Consider the following 23,670-nt stretch of genomic DNA (forward strand, 5'->3'; position numbering starts at 1 on the left):
TTTCAATGATGGTCAAGATTTTCTGTACAGCAATGAAGATACTAAAAATGTAAGCAAAGTGCTAGAGATTTTCAGCAGGCTAAGCAGCATTCCGTAACGAAAGGAATAAGGTTAACATTTCGAGTCATCAGAACAGCGAGAAAGCAAGTGGTTTCTCAGTTGTAGATAAATGGAGGGGGGGAGACAACAAAAGGAATGTCTCGTAGGGTGGAGACCAAGATTATCCAGATGTGACCCATTAATTTTGTAGCCGTCTAGTTAAGGGCCTGTCCCACGAGCATGTGGCAAGCGCGACCAAACCGGAAGCGGGGGCCGCGCAGAGGTCGAGTGATCCCCGTACAGGGCCGGTCCCATCAGGCCGTTGCCGCGCGGAATTTTTGAAAGGGTCAGTTTTTCAGAGCCCCGCGCGATGTCGGGACCAGCTCCACACAACTCCATACGGCTCCGGCGATCGAAGTGGGACCGGCCCCGCGAGGCCGTACGGCTCAAGCGACCACGTTAGGTCGCGCTTGCCGCATGGAGTCGCATGCTCGTGGGACAGGCCCTTTAGTTGATAAATTAGGGCAATTAGAGAAACAATATGGAACAAAAGAAGCTGCATTTGATTTACAGGTGGACCTTAGGGTCCAAATCCATAACTTCCTGAAAGTGACAACACAGGTAGCTAGAGTGGTAAAGAAAGCATATCGTATGCTTGCGCTTCATTTGTCGAAACATTGAGTGTAATTGCCAGGAAGTCATGATGCAGCATTATCGGAATTTATTACGCCAAATTTGGAATCTGGTTGCCAGTAAGGAAGGATACAGTAAGGATGTGGAGGCTTTGGAACATGTGCAGAGGCGGTTTCCCAGAATGATGCCTGGATTAGTGGATATTAGCTAAATTATGATAAATACGAACTGGCTAGTCATTACATGTATTTGAAAATATGGTTATCCGAAATTGTTGAATTTAAAAGAGTCCCAAGGGCTACAGCAGTTCTAATCAGAAGATAAGATACTGCTCCTTGCACTTGGGTTGGGCTTTATTGGGGCAATTTAGGCTAGACACAGGTCAGAATGGGAGTGGGAGAATTAGGTTCTGACTGCTGAAGGTCAACATAGTGAACGGAAAGGAGGTTTTCTGCTGAAGGCCTGTTCCAGTGATCCTGGAATTACTGATTTGGTCCCTGGACATTAGGAGGGTATTGCATTACCTGTGGATGCATGGGTGAAATTGTTAGTAAGGAAGGGTTGGTTAGTGGGAATGGAATAGAGCATGAAGTCACAAAGGGAACAGAATAGGAAGAGAAGGGAAGATATGTCAGAGAGTAGACAAAAATATTGGAGAAACACAGCGGGTGAGGCAGCATCTATGGAGCGAAGGAAATAGGCAACGTTTTGGGTCTAAACCCTTCAGACTGATGTGAGGGTGGGGGGGGTGGGAAGAAGAAAGGAAGGAAGAGGAGGAGCCAGTGGGCTGCGGGAGAGTTGAGAAGGGGAGGAGAAAGTGGGAACTATCTGAAATTAGAGGTCAATGTTCATACCGCTGAGGTGCAAACTACCCATCGAAATATGAGATGCTGCTCCTCCAATTTACGGTGGTCCTCACTCTGGCCATGGAGGAGGCCCAGGACAGAAAGGTCGGATTTGGAATGGGAGGGGCAGTTGAAGTGCTAAGCCACCAGGAGATCAGGTTGGTTATTGCGAACCGCGCGGAGGTGTTCGACGAAGCGATCGCTTGGTCTCACCGATGTAGAGCAGCTGACATCTACAGCATTTATCCCTGGTCATTTTCAGATGCATGTAATGACTAGCCAGTTTGTATCGGGTGGGAAGGCACGAATTGACCATGGAGTTACGGGGGGAGTGGTCTCTGCGGAAAGCAGACAGGGGAGGAGATGGGAAGATGTGGCAAGTGGTGGGATCACGTTGGAGGTGGCGAAAATGTCGGAGGATTATTTGTTGTATGTGATAGCCGGTGGGGTGGAAGGAGAGGACAAGGGGGACTCTGCCCTTGTTACGAGTGGGGGGGATTGGGAGTGAGAGCAGAGTCACGGGATATAGAAGAGACCATGGTGAGAGCCTCATCTATAGTATGTCAGAGAGTGATCTGTTGAATGTGGTGGCTGGCGGGGTGGAAATGACAACCAAGAGAACTCAGCTTATTCTATCCCAGATGAGAGGGTGCAAGAGCAGAGGCATGGGAAGTGTTTGAGACGTTGTCAAGAACTTCGCTAACGACGATAGAGAGGAAGCAACAGTTCAGGCAAAAGGAAGACATTTCCATAGCATCTGTCGGAAAAACTCATAATTCGAGCAAATACAACGGAAACAGAGGAACTGAGAGAATGGAAGAGTCCTTACAGGAGGCAGGTTGGGCAAAGTGACCATGATAGCTGTAGGCGCCGGTCGCCTTTACATCTTTTGTCTTTTCATCTCTGGCCTATGTCCAACCATCGGCCTATCAAAAAGACGATCCTACCTGGATCGAGTTACCACCGCTTGGATTGTTCTGCCCCTCCTCTCTTCCAGCTCCCCCTCCCGCTACACCCACCACAATCCATTTAAAAAAGGATTCTGACCAGAACCGTCACCTATTCATGTTCTCCAGAGATGCTGCCTGGCCTGCTGAGTTTCTCCAGCACTTAGGTTTTTTTTGTAATGGATATTAGTAGCTAGTCTTATCTCCTGAGAAGGAAATAGAGATCCATGGACCTCTTATGGCAGTAGGAAAATTGCAGTGGACCTCCCAAGATTGTCTCAGGTCGAAGATGATATGCGCCCTGATCAATCTGCCAAAGCATTACGTGATGGTAGATGTCAGAGCCATCGAGCAGTAGTCATTAAGGCATGCCACCTTGCTTTACTGTGGCACCTGAATGCTAGTGATCAATGCCTCTTCTCCCCTGTCCCAGAAGACAGAAGATACAAAGCTTGAAAGCAAGTACCTCCAGATTCGCCAACAGGTCCCATCCCTTTCCCTGTCCCCGCCCCCCCACAGTTATCAGACTTCATAAGCTACCGATGTATTCCTGATCTCCCAATCTACCTCGTTGCAGCCCTTGCACTTTTTATCTGCACTTTCTCTGTAGCTCTAACACTATGTTCTGCACTCTGTTCTCTTTCATTTTCTGCACTACGAGTTTTACTCTTGCATGGTTTGGTTGTAATGATAAGTTCATACCTTCTAGGAGCAGAATTAGACCATTTGGCCCATCAAGTCTACTCTGCCATTCAATCCGGGCTGATCTATCTTTCCTTCTCAATTCTATTCTCCTGCCTTTGGCCCATAACCCCAGACACCCCTACGAATCAAGAAACTGTCAATCTCAGCTTAAAAATAACCATTGTTGGTCTCCAAAGCCATCTGTGGCAATGAATTCCACAGATTCACCACCCTCTGGCTAAAGAAATTCCTACTCATCTCCTTTCTAAAGGTATGTCCTTTTATCCTGAGGCTATGACCTCTGGTCCTAGAATACCCCACTATTGGAAACATTCACAATCTATCCAGGCCTTTTAGTGTCTATTAGGTTTCAATGAGGTCCTTCCTCATCCTTCTAAACTACAACAAGTACAGGCCCAGAGCCATCAAATATTCCTCATATATTAACTCACACATTAACATGGGCATGGGTGCGAGCAAAGGTTGCTGGAAAATATATGGGAGAATGGGATTAATGCTCTGATTGCTGGCTTGCACTCAATTGGCCAAACCACTTCCTTATCTCAAAGAAAAACCTGTGACAAATGTGAATTCATTTGGTGTGTGACTGAGGTTAAAAACAATCTCACAATGTATCAAAATTAATTGTACATACAAATCTTTCACCTGAATTCCCCATTTAATATGGGATAAATCACTTTTATGAAAAATCTATGTGTAAAACGCAAAAACTAAGAGATCCTTTTTCTATGCTTTTCACACTTCACCTCAAGGGCCAGTGCATGAAGTGTGCAGCAGTTAATCATTTATGCTATTCCTTTCTCAAGTCTGTTATCTCTAACTTCAATGAAGGGCAGGCAAGTCTCACAGGAACATCATTATTTACCAGTTCTCTTCCAAGTCACACAACATCCTGACTTTAAAAAAAACATTTTTGTTGCTTCATTTTTACTGGCTCTAAATTTTGACTATCAATGCTTAAGAGTTTCAATGTCATCAGGGCTGCAAACACACAAGAATGTGGCTCACCGTGTGCTATTCGGGACGGGTAATAAATACTGGCCTTGCAAGCAACACAGAAAACAACAAAAGTAAACAGTAAAATACAAGCTTCCATTACCTTTAACAGTTGCAATATTCAAGTGAAAAACATTTGAAAATGCAATGTTTCACTAAAATTATAAATTAACATAGAAGAAACATTACTGTTCCCCACCACCGATATAAAAATATTAAAAAAAACCTGAGTAAGTTACTTCAAATACATCCTCATGTCCAGAAAACTACTTTAAGACTTCACATTTTTAAAGTTTGGAAAGAAAGATCAGTACTCACTTTGAAAGCAAACAACTGCGCAGCATAAATTCACACAGCAAGATCAGGAAGTGTGGTTGGCCAGATTTTAAATCACATGTGACTGGATATAACCTTCCAGCTTTTTTTAAATTCCTTCATGTAAAAAGTTCAAGCAGCAAGGCAATTATTAAATGGAATTTGTGCCTAAAATTTGCAATCTATTTAATAATCAATTGGAAATGTTATTTGCAAAGTTTTGTGTCATGTTTCCTCTCAATATCAATTAATTATAATGATTTAACCAAGAAAATGTTGCCTTTGCAAAAGCAAGTTTTATTTACTACAACTAAGATTTGTCTCCATCCATGCAAGTTAATGAGTGGTAAAATTTCATAAATATTGATTTTTAAAGGGAATCTTAACCCATAAAGTTTTTCATGGAGGGGCCATCAGGAAGTTAAGACTACATAAATAATGATATCAGCTTTGAAGAATCCTGCCATCTGAAATAAAATGGCTCATTCCTTATTCCACTGTTTCCTGTGCAGAACACGATGACATTTACATTAACCACCTGCCTCTTGATGTGCAAACAACAATTTGACAAAGTTATCCAAATTGTCACTAAAACTTGCATTGCATCCCAAACTGAATGTTCAGGTCTACAATGATTTTGACAGGTACGGCAATTGTATTTATGAAATACTGCCAGCAAACACTGTTTCCTCCAAAATGTATCATTATTTTGTGTGCACTGTTTCAGGAAGGTATCAGCAATCTATTTACATATTTACATTCATTCTTTTAAATCTTCCAAACCAAACCGACTGGCATGTGCATTTTAAAACTTCTAACAGTAACAAGAAATTTTACAACCAAAGTCTTTCAAAGAAACTTTAAAAGAAAACCACAAAAAACAGACATCTGGTGAAAAATTGGATAAATTTCACATTTACTCCTTAAACACGAGGTTTTGGAATGAACAAGTATCTTGGAAATCTGAGTTGTATGTTTCAAGGTGGATCGACATAACAAGTTATGGGGTTTTCAGCTGCAACTAGAAACCCCAAGACCGCCAAAGCAACAGCAATCAAGAGGGAAGTTGGGTCAGAAGTGTCTACTGAATTTACAGAAGCAATTGACTGTTTATTTTGCAAACATGAGGTGGGGTTGTTTGCTCTGAATAATAAAGCAACCGACTTTGTTGCTTCAGGCCAAATCAACTTGCAACATGGACCTCAAGAAGGCATTACGTAAGCTACTTACTTGAGATAAATAGCTCCTGCTTTGTTTTTACCATTTAAAATGTGTGTGGGCTTACTTAGCGACCACATAATGCTCAAAAATCAGACAGTAAACTGTTCAATTTCTTGTTCACAATTGGGTCCACGTGAATGTATTCACTCCCATGTCAAAGTTGACAAAATAAATCTAGCTAATTAAATGTTCAGAAAGCAACCCATCATCATCATCGTTGAAAAGATTAGCGACACAGTGGTACTGGTTTCCGACGGGAACGGTGACGGACGCACCACACGTCTCTGTCCTCTAGTTCCTGCGGACCTCTGCCGCTGGAAGTATAGGATTTTGGTGTGTGTGCTTTATCATAATACCTTGCAATGCTATGTACGACAGTGATCGCAACTTCTACTGAGGTGTGGATGGCCGTTGGCTCGCTAGAAGCTCATCTGCCCTTTGACAGGTCTTGTTTTTGGTCCTGCTGGGGGTCCACAGCCCCTTCCTCACCTGGCAAACCAGGTGGGGGAGACAGTTTAGTCGCCGACTATCCGACCATGGAGCAGGTAGCTCGGATTACATGGTACCCGTGGCGGGGGGAACTCCTCCCCACCTGACCTAGTCAACCCAATATTTTAAAATAAACTCATGACAGACTTTTAAGAAAACTCACTGTGAAACCCAGAAGAGAGTTTCTAAAGCATCTAATGCCAACATTTTTAGTTTCAAATGAATCTGTTCTCCAATACTATTAAAGTTTGAAGTTTTATTTATTTTATTGAATTCTTTATTTCGAACAGAATAAAATAATAAAAAGCAAGTGTGAAACAGCATACAAAAAACAAAACAAGAATATTTATAAAGTGTCATAAACAATATCTATAAATAAATGAAATCGTATGTGTCCGAAAAGGAGCAGGAAGAAACCAAAGCTTATTAATTCCCAACCCTTATTCAACTGCTTATAATTATCTTATACAAATTTAGCAGCTATATGTACACCAGCAGCTATATGTACACCTAATTATTTACATTCATACACTAATCAAATATTTACAAAGCCATACAAGAAAGAGAGAAAAAAATAAAAAAGAAAAGAAAAAACCCTCATATACTATACAGTATCTTAGTCTTATATACAACCTATCACCCTATAATCACCCTTCCCAATACAATCAGTATAACAAATATTCCACTGACAATCACCTATCCTAATCCCAATATCCTTTAAAAAAAGTGTTTTTGTACATCTTTTTAAACTGAATTATGTTTGTGCTAAGTTTTATCTCCTGTTCCAGACCATTCCACAAATTCACACCACAGATTGCTACGCACATACTTTTAAGAGTTAATCGGCATGTGATTGTATTATAAAGAATTTAGTGGAGTTTAAATAGAGGTCTAAAACTTTATACCTGGCCATTTCGCAGTGAATCAAGCTGATTAAATTTCACTCCTCCAAATGCTGCAGACACTCTTTCCAGTTTTGAAATGCTTCAGTGGGCTTGTGAGATGTTAACATGGGTTGAACCAAAGGGTCAGATTTGGAATCTTCCTCAATCCACCTCAATAACGCCTTTAAAAGAAAACCACAAGAGAGACAAAGCATTTCACATATACTTCTTAAAATTAGATTCAGTTATTCACACAATTACTGGCCAATTTCCTCATTTGATATTAAAACTACTGGGCTTATTTTAATATTTGCATCTCTTGGCTGGTAAAAACATTTTAGAAATTCAAGCAATAGTTTTCTTTGTCCATTCATTTCCTAAGATATGGCTCTTCTAAAACCTGCTCCAAATAGAGAACAACAAATAATGTATTCATCGTATATTATCCAGTAACGTCTGGCTTAATTAATGAATAAAAAGTATCTAACATGGTCATAAAAATTCAGTTATGATATAGGAGATAAATGTCAGAATTTTCTTTTTTAATTCTGGTTCCAAATAGAGACCATGTCCTACACTGATCCATTAGTTGGTTTCTATCTAGGAGGCTCAAGATAACAGCAAGTTGGAGAATTTGGACAAGCAGTTGATTCTGACCAGTTCCATTGAGACAAACGAAATCCAGACAGCAGACGAGGCTTCAGGTTGGGACCCTTCACCAGTTTGAAGAAGGGTCCTGACAAAAACGTTGTCAATACATGTCCCTCCACCAAAACAACGCATTGTTCCTTGGTAATTGGTCCAACCAATCCTTTGTTCCCTTGACTGCCAGGTAAGATTACCTGGAAATGATGAGAATGTGGTTAAATAAGTGAGTACAAGCAGCAGCAAATTGGATGGTGTGCATAGCCAAGATGAAACAGAAATTGGGAACGTGGGAGCGGTGCTCCTTCTTGACAATGCGAAAGTGCCTGATCACCAGACGTCATGTTCTTGGTGTTATTGTATGTGATGCAAGTGGGGCCATAACGTGCCTATGCTGCAGAAGTCCTATATCTCAGCCGGAGATACAAATTGAATTGTGGCCACAGTCACACAATGTACAACTCTCCAAAGTAGGGTTGGGAGCAAAACTGCACTCAACATAGCCCTTGAAGACTACCACTGTGTATGGCGGAAGCAACCGGGAGTAAGCCTTTGATAGCAAACAAAATGTGTCACTACATGCTGAAGTTATATCTGTCTCCGGAGTGTTGTAAAGGCCTTGTTGAGACAGAATATTTTATTCAGTTCAACTATAACATAATACGTGTCCCTTGAAGAAAAGTTCACGCATAAAAAGATCATTGACCACAAGTCAATCAGGCAGTGGTCTGAATAGAATGTCGCCAAAAGTGCTATCCTCAGCTAAGACCCTGTTCTGCAGTGTCAAGAGGAGGGAAGACCCCATACTGTGGCCTTTCCCTACTAATTTTTTCAATAGTGGCACCAAGGTACAATGAATGCCTCAGCAAGTAGTTCCGCATTTGCCAGTCTGCAGCACTTCATTGGAGCCAACTCCCTGCACGAGAAGGTTCCGTTTCAGGAACCTAAAGTGCAGTTTTCACCAAGATGCTGATCAGAGCTCTTTTTAAAAAAAACTAATATATACATGTTTTCTAAATTAGCATTTTATGTGTCCAGTTAAACAGGTTTAATATATTCTGCCAAGTTACAGTACATAAAAAAATGTTTTTATCAGTTTCCTCTCCTGACTACACAGCTGCATTTCAGTACTTAAATCAGCTGATGAAACTGTTTTACTTCCCCAATAATCTCTTATTCACATGGCATGTTTGACTGGCAGTGATTCTTTTTCAATAGGAAGTTAAAAAATATTTAAAATGTTGATTATTGTTAAATCTGCATTGTCAGGTGGTATGAGCAGGGGAAACATTATTAGGGCAATGACCCTGATATTTATTTCATCTTTTCATACACCAGGGATTGGAAATTCAGTTGTCGCCTTATCATATACTGTCCATGTTATTTGGAATGGAAAGGAATACTTTATTGTCACATGTGACTAGGCAGAGTGAAATTATTTGCTTGCACACCCAATGAATACAAATAGCAGCCACCTACAGCGCTGACAAAGTTGCAAAGCAACTCCTGCCGCCCCCTACAACGGTTCCCCCATGCCGAGTCCTCATTGCCCTTAGTTCTTGCCATAGCTATGACATTCTTGCCATAGAGGGAGTACAGAGAAGGTTCACCAGACTGATTCCTGGGATGTCAGGACTTTCATATGAAGAAAGACTGGATAGACTCGGCTTGTACTCGCTAGAATTTAGAAGATTGAGTGAGGATCTTATAGAAACGTACAAAATTCTTAAGGGGTTGGACAGGCTAGATGCGGGAAGATCCTGCATCAGGACCCGAGTTCATCCAGCAGTTTATTTATTATTTTCTTTAATTCTCTCCAATACGCCAGAAACTTCTAATGATTCATTCAATACCAATTTCCATTAACTGCCAAACACTTCTTGCTTTTCCCAGATCAAACTGTCAACATCCTTCATTAATCAATGTTCCCTAAACTTACCATCTTTGTCTCTTCTTTCTGGGATTTGCTGTCTCTGAACTTTTACTCTCTCACAAGGTGCTTGATGGTCGGTGCAGACTTACTGGACCAAAAAGCCTGTGTCCATGCTGTATGATTATATGATTCTATCTCTCTGTCTTGCAGCAGCGGCGACGGCGGCTCCATCTCCTCCTCCTCCCGCCCGGCCTGATAACGGCCGCTGCCTGCCCCTCCGCCAACGGCGCTTTCAAAACAAACCCTTATCCTGAGACCCCTCCTCTCCATCCTGCACTGATCCCCATTCCTGCCTCTATTCAGTCCTCACTGACATCCCCTGTGCTCCCCTCCTCATCTCTCCCCCGCACCAACATTAGTCTGAAAATGTCTCTACCCGAAATGTCACCTATTCTTTCGCTCCATAGATGCTGCTTCACCTGCTGAGTTTCTGCAGCTTTGTCTACCTCTATTTAGGATTCAGTATGGTTTTGTGCTGGGAATATCATGTCTCTCAAAACTGACTTATTTATTTTAGGATGATAACCAAGATTGATAAAAGCTGAGAGGTAGATATCGTTTACATAGACTTAAGCAAAATTTTCGATATAACCTCACTTTTTCTGTTTATTAAAATTCATATTTTATATCTCATCTAGATTAAACAAAAAAGCATTACATTTATATATCTATACAACACCATCACTCTCGAACATTATTTCTCTGTTGCACAATATTACAGCTCTAAGATAACTATTCTTACTATGCTTTTACATATCCTTTATGATTTCTATTGACATCTGCACCTTTGCTTTCAGAGATCCAATACCCTAATGTGTGTCATATTAGTTAGTCACACTTTTATTCTTGTTGTGATACCTTAATCTCTAAATCACAAGCAGGGTTAGAAATTAACGGTTGCCCGGGTGCCACTGACCACCCAAAGTGCCGCCGGGCAGCCTAAAGGCCGACACATTTTGCCCGGCTTGGCACGCAGATACTGGTTTATACAGTAGACACAAAAAACTGGAGCAACTCAGCGGGTCTGGCAGCATCTCTGGAGAAAAGGAACGTGACGTTTTGTGTCGGCGACAGTTATGGGAAAGATACTAAGTGTGGCGTGACGGAGGGTCGGAGCGAATGACGGGCCCCGCATAGCAGCAGCAGCGGCGACTGCGACTCCATCTCCTCCTCCTCCCGCCCGGCCTGATAACGGCCGCTGCCTGCCCCTCCGCCAACGGCGCTTTCAAAACAAACCCTTGGAGCAGGGAGACGTGCCAATAATACTCTTGGCAGACCTGCACCGCAGCCAGGATCGATCCCTGCTCTCCGGCGCTGCAATCGCTGCCAACCCACCACTGGACCATCCCTGTCCCCACCCGAGAGCCCCCCCCCCCCCACGCCCGAGGGCGGCCAGAGACGTCGGGAGTCAGACGGGAACTGTGCCCCCAGGCCCAAAGCCAGCGCAGAGAAGCAGCGCAAAACCCAGGTCAACTCTGCCTTTCCCGCCAGGTTAACCTACAGCCCTGTCTTGATTGAGACAGGGCTGTAGGCGAGACAGGCAGAGTTGAGCTGCATTTAGCGCTGGATTGTGCCTCTGAAGCCTCGTGTGTGTGAGTGTGCGTGGCTGCCAAGATATTCTGTCCCCCGGTCCCCTCCATATTTTGATAGCGATTTCCGTGCCTGACAGGGACAGCCAAGGTAGCGATGATGCCGGTGTTGTCCGAGGAGCGCTGGCCTTCCTTCCCACCTCCTCTGCCCCTTCCTCTCTCTCTCTCTCTCTTGTATGCCCCCCTCCAGCTCCCTTATCCTGAGACCCCTCCTCTCCATCCTGCACTGATCCCCATTCCTGCCTCTATTCAGTCCTCACTGACATCCCCTGTGCTCCCCTCCTCATCTACCCCCCCCCCCCCCCATCTATTCATCCTGCACTGATCTCCCTATCTACCTCGCATTGATTATCCTGCCACTCCCCCATCAATCCTACACTGGTCCCCCAATTCATCCTGTACTGACCCCTCTTCCCATCCATCCTGCACTGCTCCGCCCCTTCATCCTGCACTGCTTCCCCCATCCATCCTGCACAGATCCCATTCATTCTACCCCACTGTCATCCCCCATGCTCTCCCCTCACAGTTTTACCTACTCCAACCAACACGCACTAATTCCCCAGCCTCAATCCATCCATTCCGCACCGATTGCCGTCTCAAGCCCCCCCCCCACCACCATCTATCCATCCTGCACTGATGCACCCTTAACCCTCCCCCGCCCAACCCTATTGTGCTGGAAATGCCTTCAGAGCTAACATTGACTATGTTTGATAACGGAATGTAATCAAATATGTTTTAATTCCCAATGTTATTATTTGTTTCAGTGCATAAAGATGAATTAAATAGTGAACACGTGAAACATCAAAACCGCAGTGTTCGATCGTCACTGCTACCGTTAACACGTTATTACAGAATTCATTTTAATAGCAAATCAACGCTCTTAATATGGAGTATCAGTACTGTAGTTTTTTAATGAGCAACATTCACAACTATATGTTGGATTTATCCAGGTTTTACTTCTACAGTCAGTCATATACATCACAAATTTGGTCAGGAGATATTTCAGTTGAAATTTTAACGTTAAATCTGAAGTGGGAATGATGGAAAAAGCGTTTATCAACAAATTTTTTTTAAATTTGGTGCTTACAAACTGGGTATCTTCATTGCTGTTCACAACACATACATCTAATCTGAATGTCCGGTAATGTGGCGTCTTGACACTTTTAAATATATTACAAAAGAACATTTGCTGCATTTATGTCCTTTGGCCATCTCTTGTTAGTTTGTGTACTGTTTGACCTGTCAGATTTGTATAGTCAGTTTTAACAGCTATTATCATAAAATTCCTTGCAACCTGTATATTTTGTTGTGGATAAATTATGTGGGAAGCGAGAGTGTTTCTGTACCAATAGCAATAACGACCCATGCTATGGCCATGTCACGATCATTTTCGGTCCTTCACAGAAAACATGCTTGCATCAATCTGCAGTGTGCATGGTTAAGCATATATGTTGTCATGGTCCAGGATTTATTGACACAAGTTGATCATACGCTGAATAATTCAACCACATTTTTGTTTGGAAGTGGAAAGAAATAATAAAAATTGCATTCATTGCAATGTGTAAAAAGAGTTGAGATACTGTATTATAATTTTGCTGCATGTCATTGTGATATATATCATGTCTTGATTGGTGAATATGTTAGCTTGTGATTTTATTTGAAGCAGAAATAATATGTGAATGCTTGATTGAGCATAATTCCGACTGGTAACTACGCACTTCGTCCGAGCACGCGTCATGCAAGCCATCTTAAATGACCACCTAAACTGTCATTTGGCAACCTAAAAAGCTGCCAAGGTTGCCCGGCTGGCAACAGGGAAAAAAAGTTAAGCGAGAGCAGACAAGGCACAAAATTTAAGGTTAGACATCAGTACAATATCACCAAATATGCCACTAACAGATAAAATGTAAAACAGAATCCCCAGTTGACCTCCCAAAAGCATGCAAAGATTTTCTATCACTTTTTCAAAGAGAGTAAGAAATCCTCAGGATTTTGCAAAATCCAATCTCTCACATGAGTACTACAAAAACAAATTATCTAATGGTCACTGTTTTGTAAAAATTGCAGCGGTCAATTTGTTCTTTGGCCACTGCAGTAGCCATTGTAAAAATTAACATCTGAATTTCTTATACAAAAGTGACCACATTTTAAAATGTATCTCATTGTTTGTAATGCCCCGAGATTCTGAAAAAACAGGCAATCTTGCTCCATATTTCTTAGATCAGCAGTACTGATCATTGCATAATCAGCAGTACTGATCATTGCATTCTGAATATTTATGTTGAGCAATATTCCCAAGCCACCCAAAATTTAATTATGAAGCGCTGTACAACATACCTCTGTATTGAACAGCATAATAGGTTCCTGATTTTGAAATCTAACCATATTAAAGTTAAATCAATGTGATGAAATTATAAAGGATTAATTGTAAAAACGCAACTTCCACAAATTAATGAATTTGCCAAATTTACATTGAAACATTTCACATTTCCTTGATTAAAAAAGCAACTCAAACACTACCTTAAATCTCTCTTTAATATCAGTTGATGGCACACTGCAGCTTTCGTAGGCATATAGGGCATATGTCAATAGGGCGCCGATCGGACTCTTCTAAATGGTTGGATCCCTGCATAATGCATTGCAGCCACTGGCAGTGCTGCATGCCAAAAATGTGCCCAATTTCATGAGTTAAAGTCTGTAAATACATAAATATTTTTGTAACCAATTCTGATGTAAAACCATGAGGAGTAATTAAAAAAAAATGTATAAAGCAATTTTGTAATATATCTAAAAACTGTAATAAATGCATTTGTCCACTTTAACAGAACTTAGTCGGACCTCCACTCTCCATAAGTGCAATGAAGTGATATTTTTGTTCAAGATTACTACAAAGAGAGAGGAGACAGAATGAGAGAGAAGGAGAGGAGAGAGAGAGAGAGATAGTAGGGGAGAGGGAGACAGGAGAGGAGAAAGAGAGAGAGAAAATGAAAAAGAGAGAAAAAGGAAGAGAGAGAAAAAGAGAGAAAAAGAGAGAAGAGAGAGAAAAAAAAAGAGAAAAAAAGAAAAAGATAGATTCCTACCGTCAATATACAGTTGCTAGACAGGACAAGATTGATTTACCAAAGGGACATGAGGGAATGTTGTGTGCTCTGTCTCACAGCGATATTGCTCGCCCTAAGCTCTCCAGGCTCTCTCCTAGAGCCCATACCTGGAACATCTAGCATGGAAGTGACGTATCTTCTATCTCCCAAGGGAATTCACCTCCATTATCATGACTGAGGTCTACATCCTGTCCCAGCAGATGTTCGGCATTTGCTTTAAAAGGACCAATAATACTGGTACCCAAGAAGAGTTAGGTGACATGCATCAATGACTACTGACTGGTGGCACTAATATCCAGAGTGATGAACTGCTCTGTGGGGTTTGAGACACATATCAACTTCTACCTTAGGCCTAGGCCTAACAGAATGCACCTGTGTCGCAATAGATCAACAGCAGATGTGATCTCACTGGCTCTCCATTCTGCACTGGACCGCATAGACAATAAGAATACGTACATCAAGCTGTTGTTCATCGACTACAGCTCAACATTTAACACCATCATCCTCTTCAAATTTATAATCAAACTAAGAGAACTGGGTCTCGGCACATCCCTAGGTAACTGGTTTCTCGACTTCCTCATCTGCTTACCACAATCAGCGTGAATTGGCAACAACACTTCATCAAAGACAGCTAATATTATCTAAGATCCACGCTACCCTGGCCTCAATCTCATCTCACTCCTACCATCAGGAAGAAAATACAGGAGCCTGAAAACCATGACCACCTAGTTCAAGAATAGCTTCTTCCCAGCATCCATCAGGTTGTTGAACATTACACACCACTAACCTTAACAAATATTAACTTCTATGGACTGTGTCTTTGATCGCACCATGCACTTTGTTTTTTGTACTTGTATTAAAGTTAATGTATTGAATTTGTTGATTGTGTGTATTGCATTTACAGGTCTACTACAAGTTAGAATTTAATTATTCCGTTGTTGTTACATGAGAATGAAACACTCTTGACTTGAGATTCACATAAATCAATTTTGGAGGAGATGAGCATTACAAACCATCTCACACAAGGCTGTGTTCAAGAAGGAACTGCAGATGCTGGAAGATCGAAGGTACACAAAATTGCTGGAGAAACGCAGCGGGTGCAGCAGCATCTATGGAGCGAAGAAAATTTCTTCACTCCATAGATGCTGCTGCACCCGCTGAGTTTCTCCAGCAATTTTGTGTACCTTCAGACAAGGCTGTGTCAGGTTTGCTTCAATATTTGTCAATTAGGAGGGGGATTTCCCGAGGTTCTTACTCCTAATTACAATACAATCCTTGGACTACATGTTTGTGTACATTAATTAAGGACAATGGTTGATTGATGTTTAAATATCCTATGATCAATCGGTCTGATGACTCATCCAGAAAATACACATGAGTTACAGCCACTTAGTTAAGCTAAGACTTTTGAATGGTATTTTGCATGAAATCAATACTTAAAGAGAAGTTTCAATTATTTTACATAATTATTGGTTTGTAAGCTTCAACAAAATCAACATTAATATTTTTGAGTATTTCAGATTTCTAATAATGTCTTAAGGATCAGATTGACTCATTTAGTTAAACCTGGATCCAAAGTAGGTTTCACTCGCCTAAATATGTTCTCATTGACAATGAACTGATTCTAATTATGTTAAGCTGACTTAACTATCAGGGAGTACAATTCTTCTGTCATTTAAAACAACCACAAAATCTGTATTTCTAATTCCACATGCTCGTCAGAGAGATCAATAGATTTTTAGATTTTAGGAAATATTGAGATGAGATGACAGAGATCATCCGTGGGCTTATTTAATGGTGGACTGGGTGCAAGGGGTCAAGTACTACTGTTTTTTATTTATTTTTGACTTTTTACCTTGCATGATCTTAGCAACAGCTTGCTTGTTATGGATGGTGTGTAGTATCCATCAAAGACTGAATAATCATCAGAAGCTACAGTCTGCTTTACCAGCTTTCCCTTATAATTCGTGGTGTAAAAATCATCATCGTACCTGGCAAAGCTGAAAATCCCCATTCCTGCATTAAAGAGAAATAGTTTACATATTTCAGCATTTCTCTACAAGAAAATTAAATGCTTTTAACAAAACAACTATAATCAATGCCTCATCTATTGAAAATATATTAATATGATAGCATAATGTTAAGTTACTTAATTTCCAAAGAAAGAAACACTTGTACTAAAGAAGCATGTCAAAAATCTTGCTATATTCAAATGACCAAACAAAATTAACATTTTTCTAATCTTGTGCCAATAATGTGACAATTCAGAATATGAGGGTGATATATACCTCATATATCACCCTCATATGATGGCGTCATCCGCACAAAACCTCAAATAAATGAAATCAGCAAAATAAAATGGTACTTGTGAAAGACCTTTAAGTGTAACTTAGATTTGCAGCTTCATCAGTAGAATTAAAAACAGACAATAATGTCAGCCCTCCTTTGCAAAAGCACAATAATAAGTCTTAGATTTTCAACAGAAAATCTTTTTCAAGTGGGATTTCCAAATCAAGTGGGAAGAATTACCAGGCAGGTGTCAGTCCAACATGTTTCTGTCAATAGAACTGGCAACAGTTCCTCTAGGCACTCTACACAGGCAAATCAGCTGTTTCTACCTGTGCCTTTTTACTTACTTTGTTGTGGCTTCATTATGAAGTAGCCCAAGGCCTGAAATTAATATACAGCAAAATCATAGACAAACGACCAATGATTTCTATCCTATAGGTTACATCCTAAACTGATGGCCAAGAGAACATCAAGGATGGTCAAATCTTAGTAAATAATTTTTAAATGTTAACAGAAAAAGGTACAGAAAATGTACTTCCCGAGTTACTTTACCTTCTGTAAGGGATGCTTGTGGAATATTCCAGGAATCTTGTGGATAAAGATCAACCATTGTAATTCAAACAATGCAGAAGGCATCTTTGGGCTTGCTGTTCTTCAAGTATTTAAGAATATCACCTATGTAAATATCAAGAATTTTAATATGGAAAAATAAAAAATTTACATTACCAACAAAAATGTTTTTTTTAGGTTAATTTAAAGATACAGCACAGACACAGACCTTTCGGCCCACCGAGACTGTGCCAACCAACGATCCCTGTACAGTAGCATTATCCTGCACACTAGGGACAATTTACAATCTTTACCAAAGCCAATTAACCTACAAATCTTAGTAAATAATTTTATTGGTGCGTGTGCAGATGTGGTGAAGATGTCGCTATTTAGAGCATACTGCACACCACTCTACACCACATCTGCACACGCACCAAAAAAAACCTGTGGTCGAACTATTTAAAGACAAGTATGCAGAGACTAAAGGTGGCATATAACGATGCCATGAGAACACTGCTAAGGCAACCTAGATGGTGTAGTGCCAGTAATATGTTTGTGGCTGCAGGAGTCAGCACTTTAGAAGCTATCCTAAGACACCACATGTATAAATTCATTTGCAGGATAAATGACTCTAAAAATGTGCTTATTGTGGCCTTGACAAACATAAGGGTTAGCACTACACGCTACGAATCCCAGCTGTGGACACACTGGTATCGTTGTCTCGTTGTAGGACACTGATCATCTTTTAATCTGGATTTTTAACTTAAGTATTGTGGTTTTTTTTAATATAAATTATGATGTTTTTATGTGATATACCAAGATTTTATATGTATTTATATTTGATATGCAATGCTTTTTTAATGTAACGTTGCCCCTTGTCTGGACCTTGAGTCCGTAATAAAGTTTATTATTATTATTATTATTATTATTATTAAATCTGTCTGTCTTTGAAGATGTGGGAAGAAACCGGGACTCCCGGGAAAAACCCATGCGGTCATGGCGAGAATGTAAAACTCCGTACTGACAGCACCCAGGTTTCTAGGCAGCAAATCTACTGCTGCGCCACCGTATCGCCCCACAAAATTGGATACTGACAGAAATGTATATACAAGTTCATTCACAAGAAACAAAACTTCATTCATATTTCTGAAAATATTTAAAAGAATAGATATGTCATTGTTCTTCAATCTAATATTGTACTTTTTATTCAACTGTCAATTTCCTGACCTGGTTTTCCTGCTTCGCCAGAAAATCCTTCCAGTGCCAATCAGCATACTTCAACTCAAATTACTGACCTTCTTAAACAAAATACTAAAATTTACTATTCTATTTAACAGACTACAGCAGAAACTAACTGACATGCTGATCCACTAAGTTTGCTCCACACTGTGCCTCCACACCACTCCCATCTTTTCAGGATACTATTTTTGAGACTTTATCAAATACTTATTAAGGTCTTAATATCTAAATCATTCCTAGTCCCCATTCAGTGACTGTCCAGGCTGCTCATTTAGGAACTGAGATGCTATTCAAGAATGCTTAGAAAATGGGAAAAATTGACATTTTTGTGAGCTACTGATGATGTTACTTTATATACAGCACGTCCAGCTGACTCAATTCAGCTGCTAATTTTAAGCAGACACAAAAATCACAAAACCACTGTTAATTTCTTCTTGATTTGCATTAAGAATCTCATTTTATTTATTTATTTATTTAACAGACAAATGAACAATGTGATAATGTTATTCCTAATATAAATTCCTTTAAACACCATATTTTAGTAAAAGAAATTACTAAGTAATAGTACCTGTATGAATCTGCAGATTTTCACAATATTTATTGATACGGAACATACAACCAGTGTGGGATACGGGAACTGGCTCCCGGAATTTGACTTTCAGCCCAAAGAAAAATGCTTCACAGTATTCCTTTAACCAATGTATGTGTGTATTAGTTGTTGTCTCCGAGTCACCAAATGAACCTGAACATACCACATAAATTATAAGGAAGAATTCAAGAACATTTTTAAAGTCAAATAAAATTCTACATTAACCAGCTACTGCATTCAATGATTATTGAAAAGTGGTTTGATTTCATATTAAAGTGCTTCAGTGAAAACCATTCAAATAACTACAATATGGCAAAAAAAGTATAATATTGGTACTTCCCCTCTACAAATAACTGGTAGGAGCATAAAACTGATATGCAGGAAAAAAATTGTGAACCATAGCCATGGATTTAATTATGCAGGAGCTTATTTATTTTCAACAATTACAGTCAAGGCTTAATGTTAATCGATCTTCTCGTATGTTTATTATTCTAGAACTATTAAACAGAATGCCATTAAATTTAAATATTCATTTGACTCTTATTGAGTCTTAATAGATTTTCTGTGTAGTTGACAAATTTAAGATGCTTTGTGATTTTATTTCCCCATGGACAATGGTACACGTTAAACTATAAACTATTGCAATTATTATTTCCATTTTGTCTTTACTATCATGTGCTAAGTCCTTACTTATAGATGAAAATGCAAACAGCATTAATAAATTAATATGCCACACATGTTTTTGACAATGTATGTAGTTTTAATGTTTAGATATTTTTACTTATTTATATCGGTTAGCTTATTTCCATAAATTGTGGAAATTCACATATCGACAATAATCCAGTTAATTGTCCAGGCATCTCTTGACTTCCTTAAATCCCTTTAGAGCATTCTCCTTATGCCAAACCTCCTATATTTATTCTTAACAGGTTTCAAAATAGGATTTATTTCTCAATCCAATCAATATTAATTTACCCACAACTATTTTCTGTTCCCAATTAATGCAACTTCAGTTGCTCATGCTGTGCTATTCTTCATTTAGCATTACAGGTATATGAAACACTCTATTCATTATATTCTGAACATCCAAGCACACCACCCAGACTGAATTCTCTTTATCTATAATATTGATGCCTTAAAAACTGTTGCATTTGTCAAACACGTCTAAGCTTTAAATAGATCTTTCTGGCTTTTCCAAATACAACTATTAATTTTATTTGTTTATTACTTTTATTCATGGCTAATGTAATTTAAGTGTTTATCACAGATGTTAGCAAGAAAAATTAAAATATTTTAATGGATATTATTGGATAAAATGTATATTATTTCATAACAATAAACATTTGATTGATCCAAGAATCTACAGTAATTATCCTCCATGGTCTTAAACACTTAATTCAGCTGCACTTTCAGTATTGTTTATCAAACAGTACATTGCTACTGACCTACATAGGAAGTCCTCTATCAAAGATGTTTTCAGTTCAGAGGTAATGGCATTCCCCAGGTATCCAGTGCTAAATGATACTGCAATATATTTTATTTGCACCATTTGTTTTATCTACTCCTTTTCAACTAGGGACTGGAATAAATTAATCTTAATCCTCTATCGCATGTGTCACGGTTCCCCTTGAAACGTGAATTTAATTAAATACTTCAAAGCTTAAATGAACAACATGGAACTATGAATTATACACCGCATTGTTTATCCACTGAATAAAAATAACGTCACTTAATTTTCTTTCATTATATACTGTAGACAGAATATTACATCGTGAAACATACTGCAGCTTTAAAATTAGTCTTGCTACTCTATTAACTGGGACCTGAAAATATATTTGGCATAAAGACCTATGTATCATTCAGCTTCACATGCTGCATAGAGAATGAAATAAAAGCCAGTAATTAAATGGATTATTCACATTGACTAGTTCAACAATTTGGCACAAAGGAAGTATGTCCACCCATATTGAAAATGTCACTTCTGTGTATGGAAACTACTGACTACCTGTAATTAAAGTTGAATAATTTAAACAGGACAGAACATACCATCCATGCTTGCAAAGAACCATGAAAAGAAACTGCAAATTTCTCAGCAGTTTGTTTTCTGTTCATGTTTTTGTTCAATACTTCTTGGGTTCAATGCATCTGATATAATCTTGCTGCATTCACTTGCATATTTTAATGTATATTTATAAAATAGAGCAAGAACATTTTTTAGTTTGGATAATGATGTTTCAAGATTATGGACTGGAATTTCACTGGTGTTGAACAGTGAACCGGAGAATAAAAATTCCAAGATTTTTAATAAAGGAATATTGGAGCTGACAGTAATTGAGGAAAGTTGGGTCAGCTGGATGCCAGGAGGAGGTAAGAAGAAAAAGTTAGATTGTCAGGAAATGAAATTTGGAAAAGAATAAAGCTTTTATAGCATTCACTGACAGTGTTAGATGGAAATCAAGGCAGCTGTGCATCATGAACGGCTTCATTTATGGACAGAAAGAAGTGCCTAAATTATTCTTGAATCGTCAATTAACAATCAGAATCATTTTGTAATCCTGTCATTTAATCTGAGTGAAATAATTTTATAAAATCATACCAATGATCTGAATGCAAATAATATTTTTCCCAGGAACTGGTGTCTTTCTGTGCAAGTTGGTGTAATATGTGTAGAAATCTTGCTTTGGTTCAGGATGGCTTAGGATCCAATCAGACTTTGATTGTGACTCAATGGGTTTGAAAAGAATACTGTTTGCCTTAAATGCTTCTTCGAGGAACCTTTTCAAATTTGGAGTGTACTTCTGATACATGTCAATAAAGTCCTTATGATTAGAAATTAGGGCTGTCCTCAGCATCTCTTCGCTGTGTTTGATTGTCTCCATTGATAAAACAGATGACTACAAAACAAAGTTAAAATTCAGTGTTAATTTCATTTAAATGTTGATGTGAACATCACTCTGTCTATTCAATCCTCCACTACATCACTCTTCACATCACTGAACTGGCAAATGTACCTATACTTGTGTCCATACATTCTTGCTTCACCAAACCAAGCCATCATGTCTGTTTAATAATTCTACTCTCCTGCATTGTCACTCTCAAAAATAGCTTTGTTCCATTTTGATCACCAGGCCTCTTATTTCCATCAAAAACTGAGGTAGAGGTTAGGAAGTAGATAGGTAGATCTACAGATATCACCTAGTAGAAATGGTGGAAGTCATTGGAACCCCAGTATACACGGTCAAAGATGAGACCTCTCAATTGCCCAATGACAGGACTAATTGTCTGTTGGAAAACTGACTTAATGGTCATGTGCATTCGATAATTTCAAGCAATCTTTTACTGACGTTGTTCACAGTATCACCATCAAGTGCATATGGTGGGGAAGTGGGGATAACATGGTGGCGGCCATAATCTTTGGTGGCGGCCATACTCACTATCACAATGCCTCAGTGAAGCTCAATCTATCTGAAGGTGCACTGTCACATTTTGTAGACTTTTGTGCAATCATGTGACAATTCTAGATTTTGGGTTGAGGAGCAGCAGTTAGAGATGTTTTCAGCTGTTGCTCAATTTTTAGCACTCTAATTTCACAATTAAAGATCTGACTTTCAAGACTTGAGCATAAATACCTCGGCTAACACTCCAATGTAGAACTCAAGTGAATACCAAAGACTCCATGGCATTACTCTGAAGAAACACCATGGTGTTACCCACAATTTCTGTGTTTGTTTGTCAGCAATGTCACTTCCTAAAATGCCACTGTGTGAACTCACCTGTGCCACCCAGAGATTTAAAGTTAAATTACTATTTTCAATATTTCTTTAATACACGATAATTACAATTTTTTGTGGACTTTGCCCAGTCCATCGTGGGTATTGACCTTCCAACCACCAGGGATCTACAGGCAGCAGCACTACCTCAGATGCCACCCTACAAAGTGGGTAATTTCTAGCATTTTCTGATGTCATAATATCTGTAGAGGCACGAAACCAAACAAAAAGGATAAAAACTTGATCAATCTGTCAGAATTTTTAATCTGCACTACTTTCAGGCGACAAATTTAAAACCTAGAGTAAATGATTACCATTATTTACGTGATATTTGTCAGAGAAACCTAGTCTTAAACCAGCAACTGCAGTTCCTTGGGTCTACCTAAGAGTAAGAGCACCCAGGAATTTCGACATTGCTTTCCTTCATTCTATCATCACAGTTTCATCAGTTGCCTCATTCCATTCCATGCATTGTAACCTTTACTGGGGGCAGTTTTTTCAAGCAGGCCAAACGCACACAGATCAGGAGCCGGTGCACACTCCTAGGTACAGCGGGTCCACACGCAGGCCCGAGCCACCAACCAGGTTGCCGCCGCTGCCGCCGCCGCCCGCTCGCTCCATTGACGACGAAGCGCAGGCGTCAGCCGCCCCAGTAACCGTTAACGCGCGAGCGGAGGGCGGACGCGAGCCGTGGGTGAAAGCGCAGGTGACGGACGCGGAGTCGCGGACACGAGCCGGGGGGGGGGGGGCATGTGACGAGCGCAGGTGATGGGCACGAGCACGAGCCGGGGGGGGGGGGGGGGGGGGGGAGCGCAGGTGATGGGCACGAGCCGGGGGGGGCGGGGGGAGGTGATGGGCACGCACGAGCACGAGCGGGGGGGAGCGCAGGTGA

General features: G+C 40.0%; 1 protein-coding gene across 1 annotated transcript; it reads right to left on the reverse strand.

The window, feature by feature from the left end:
• Window positions 1–1,475: 1,475 nt before the first annotated feature.
• Window positions 1,476–23,478, reverse strand: LOC129708282 (archaemetzincin-2). The gene is given in 7 exon segments (XM_055653943.1): window positions 1,476–7,256; window positions 13,762–13,783; window positions 13,785–13,936; window positions 16,198–16,358; window positions 17,184–17,306; window positions 18,988–19,161; window positions 21,605–23,478. Coding segments are annotated over 7 exon segments (1,041 nt in total). The 5' UTR covers window positions 21,888–23,478; the 3' UTR covers window positions 1,476–7,130.
• Window positions 23,479–23,670: the final 192 nt, after the last annotated feature.

Source organism: Leucoraja erinacea, chromosome 23 (genome assembly GCF_028641065.1).
Source record: "Leucoraja erinacea ecotype New England chromosome 23, Leri_hhj_1, whole genome shotgun sequence".
In the NCBI taxonomy this organism is placed as follows: domain Eukaryota; kingdom Metazoa; phylum Chordata; class Chondrichthyes; order Rajiformes; family Rajidae; genus Leucoraja; species Leucoraja erinaceus.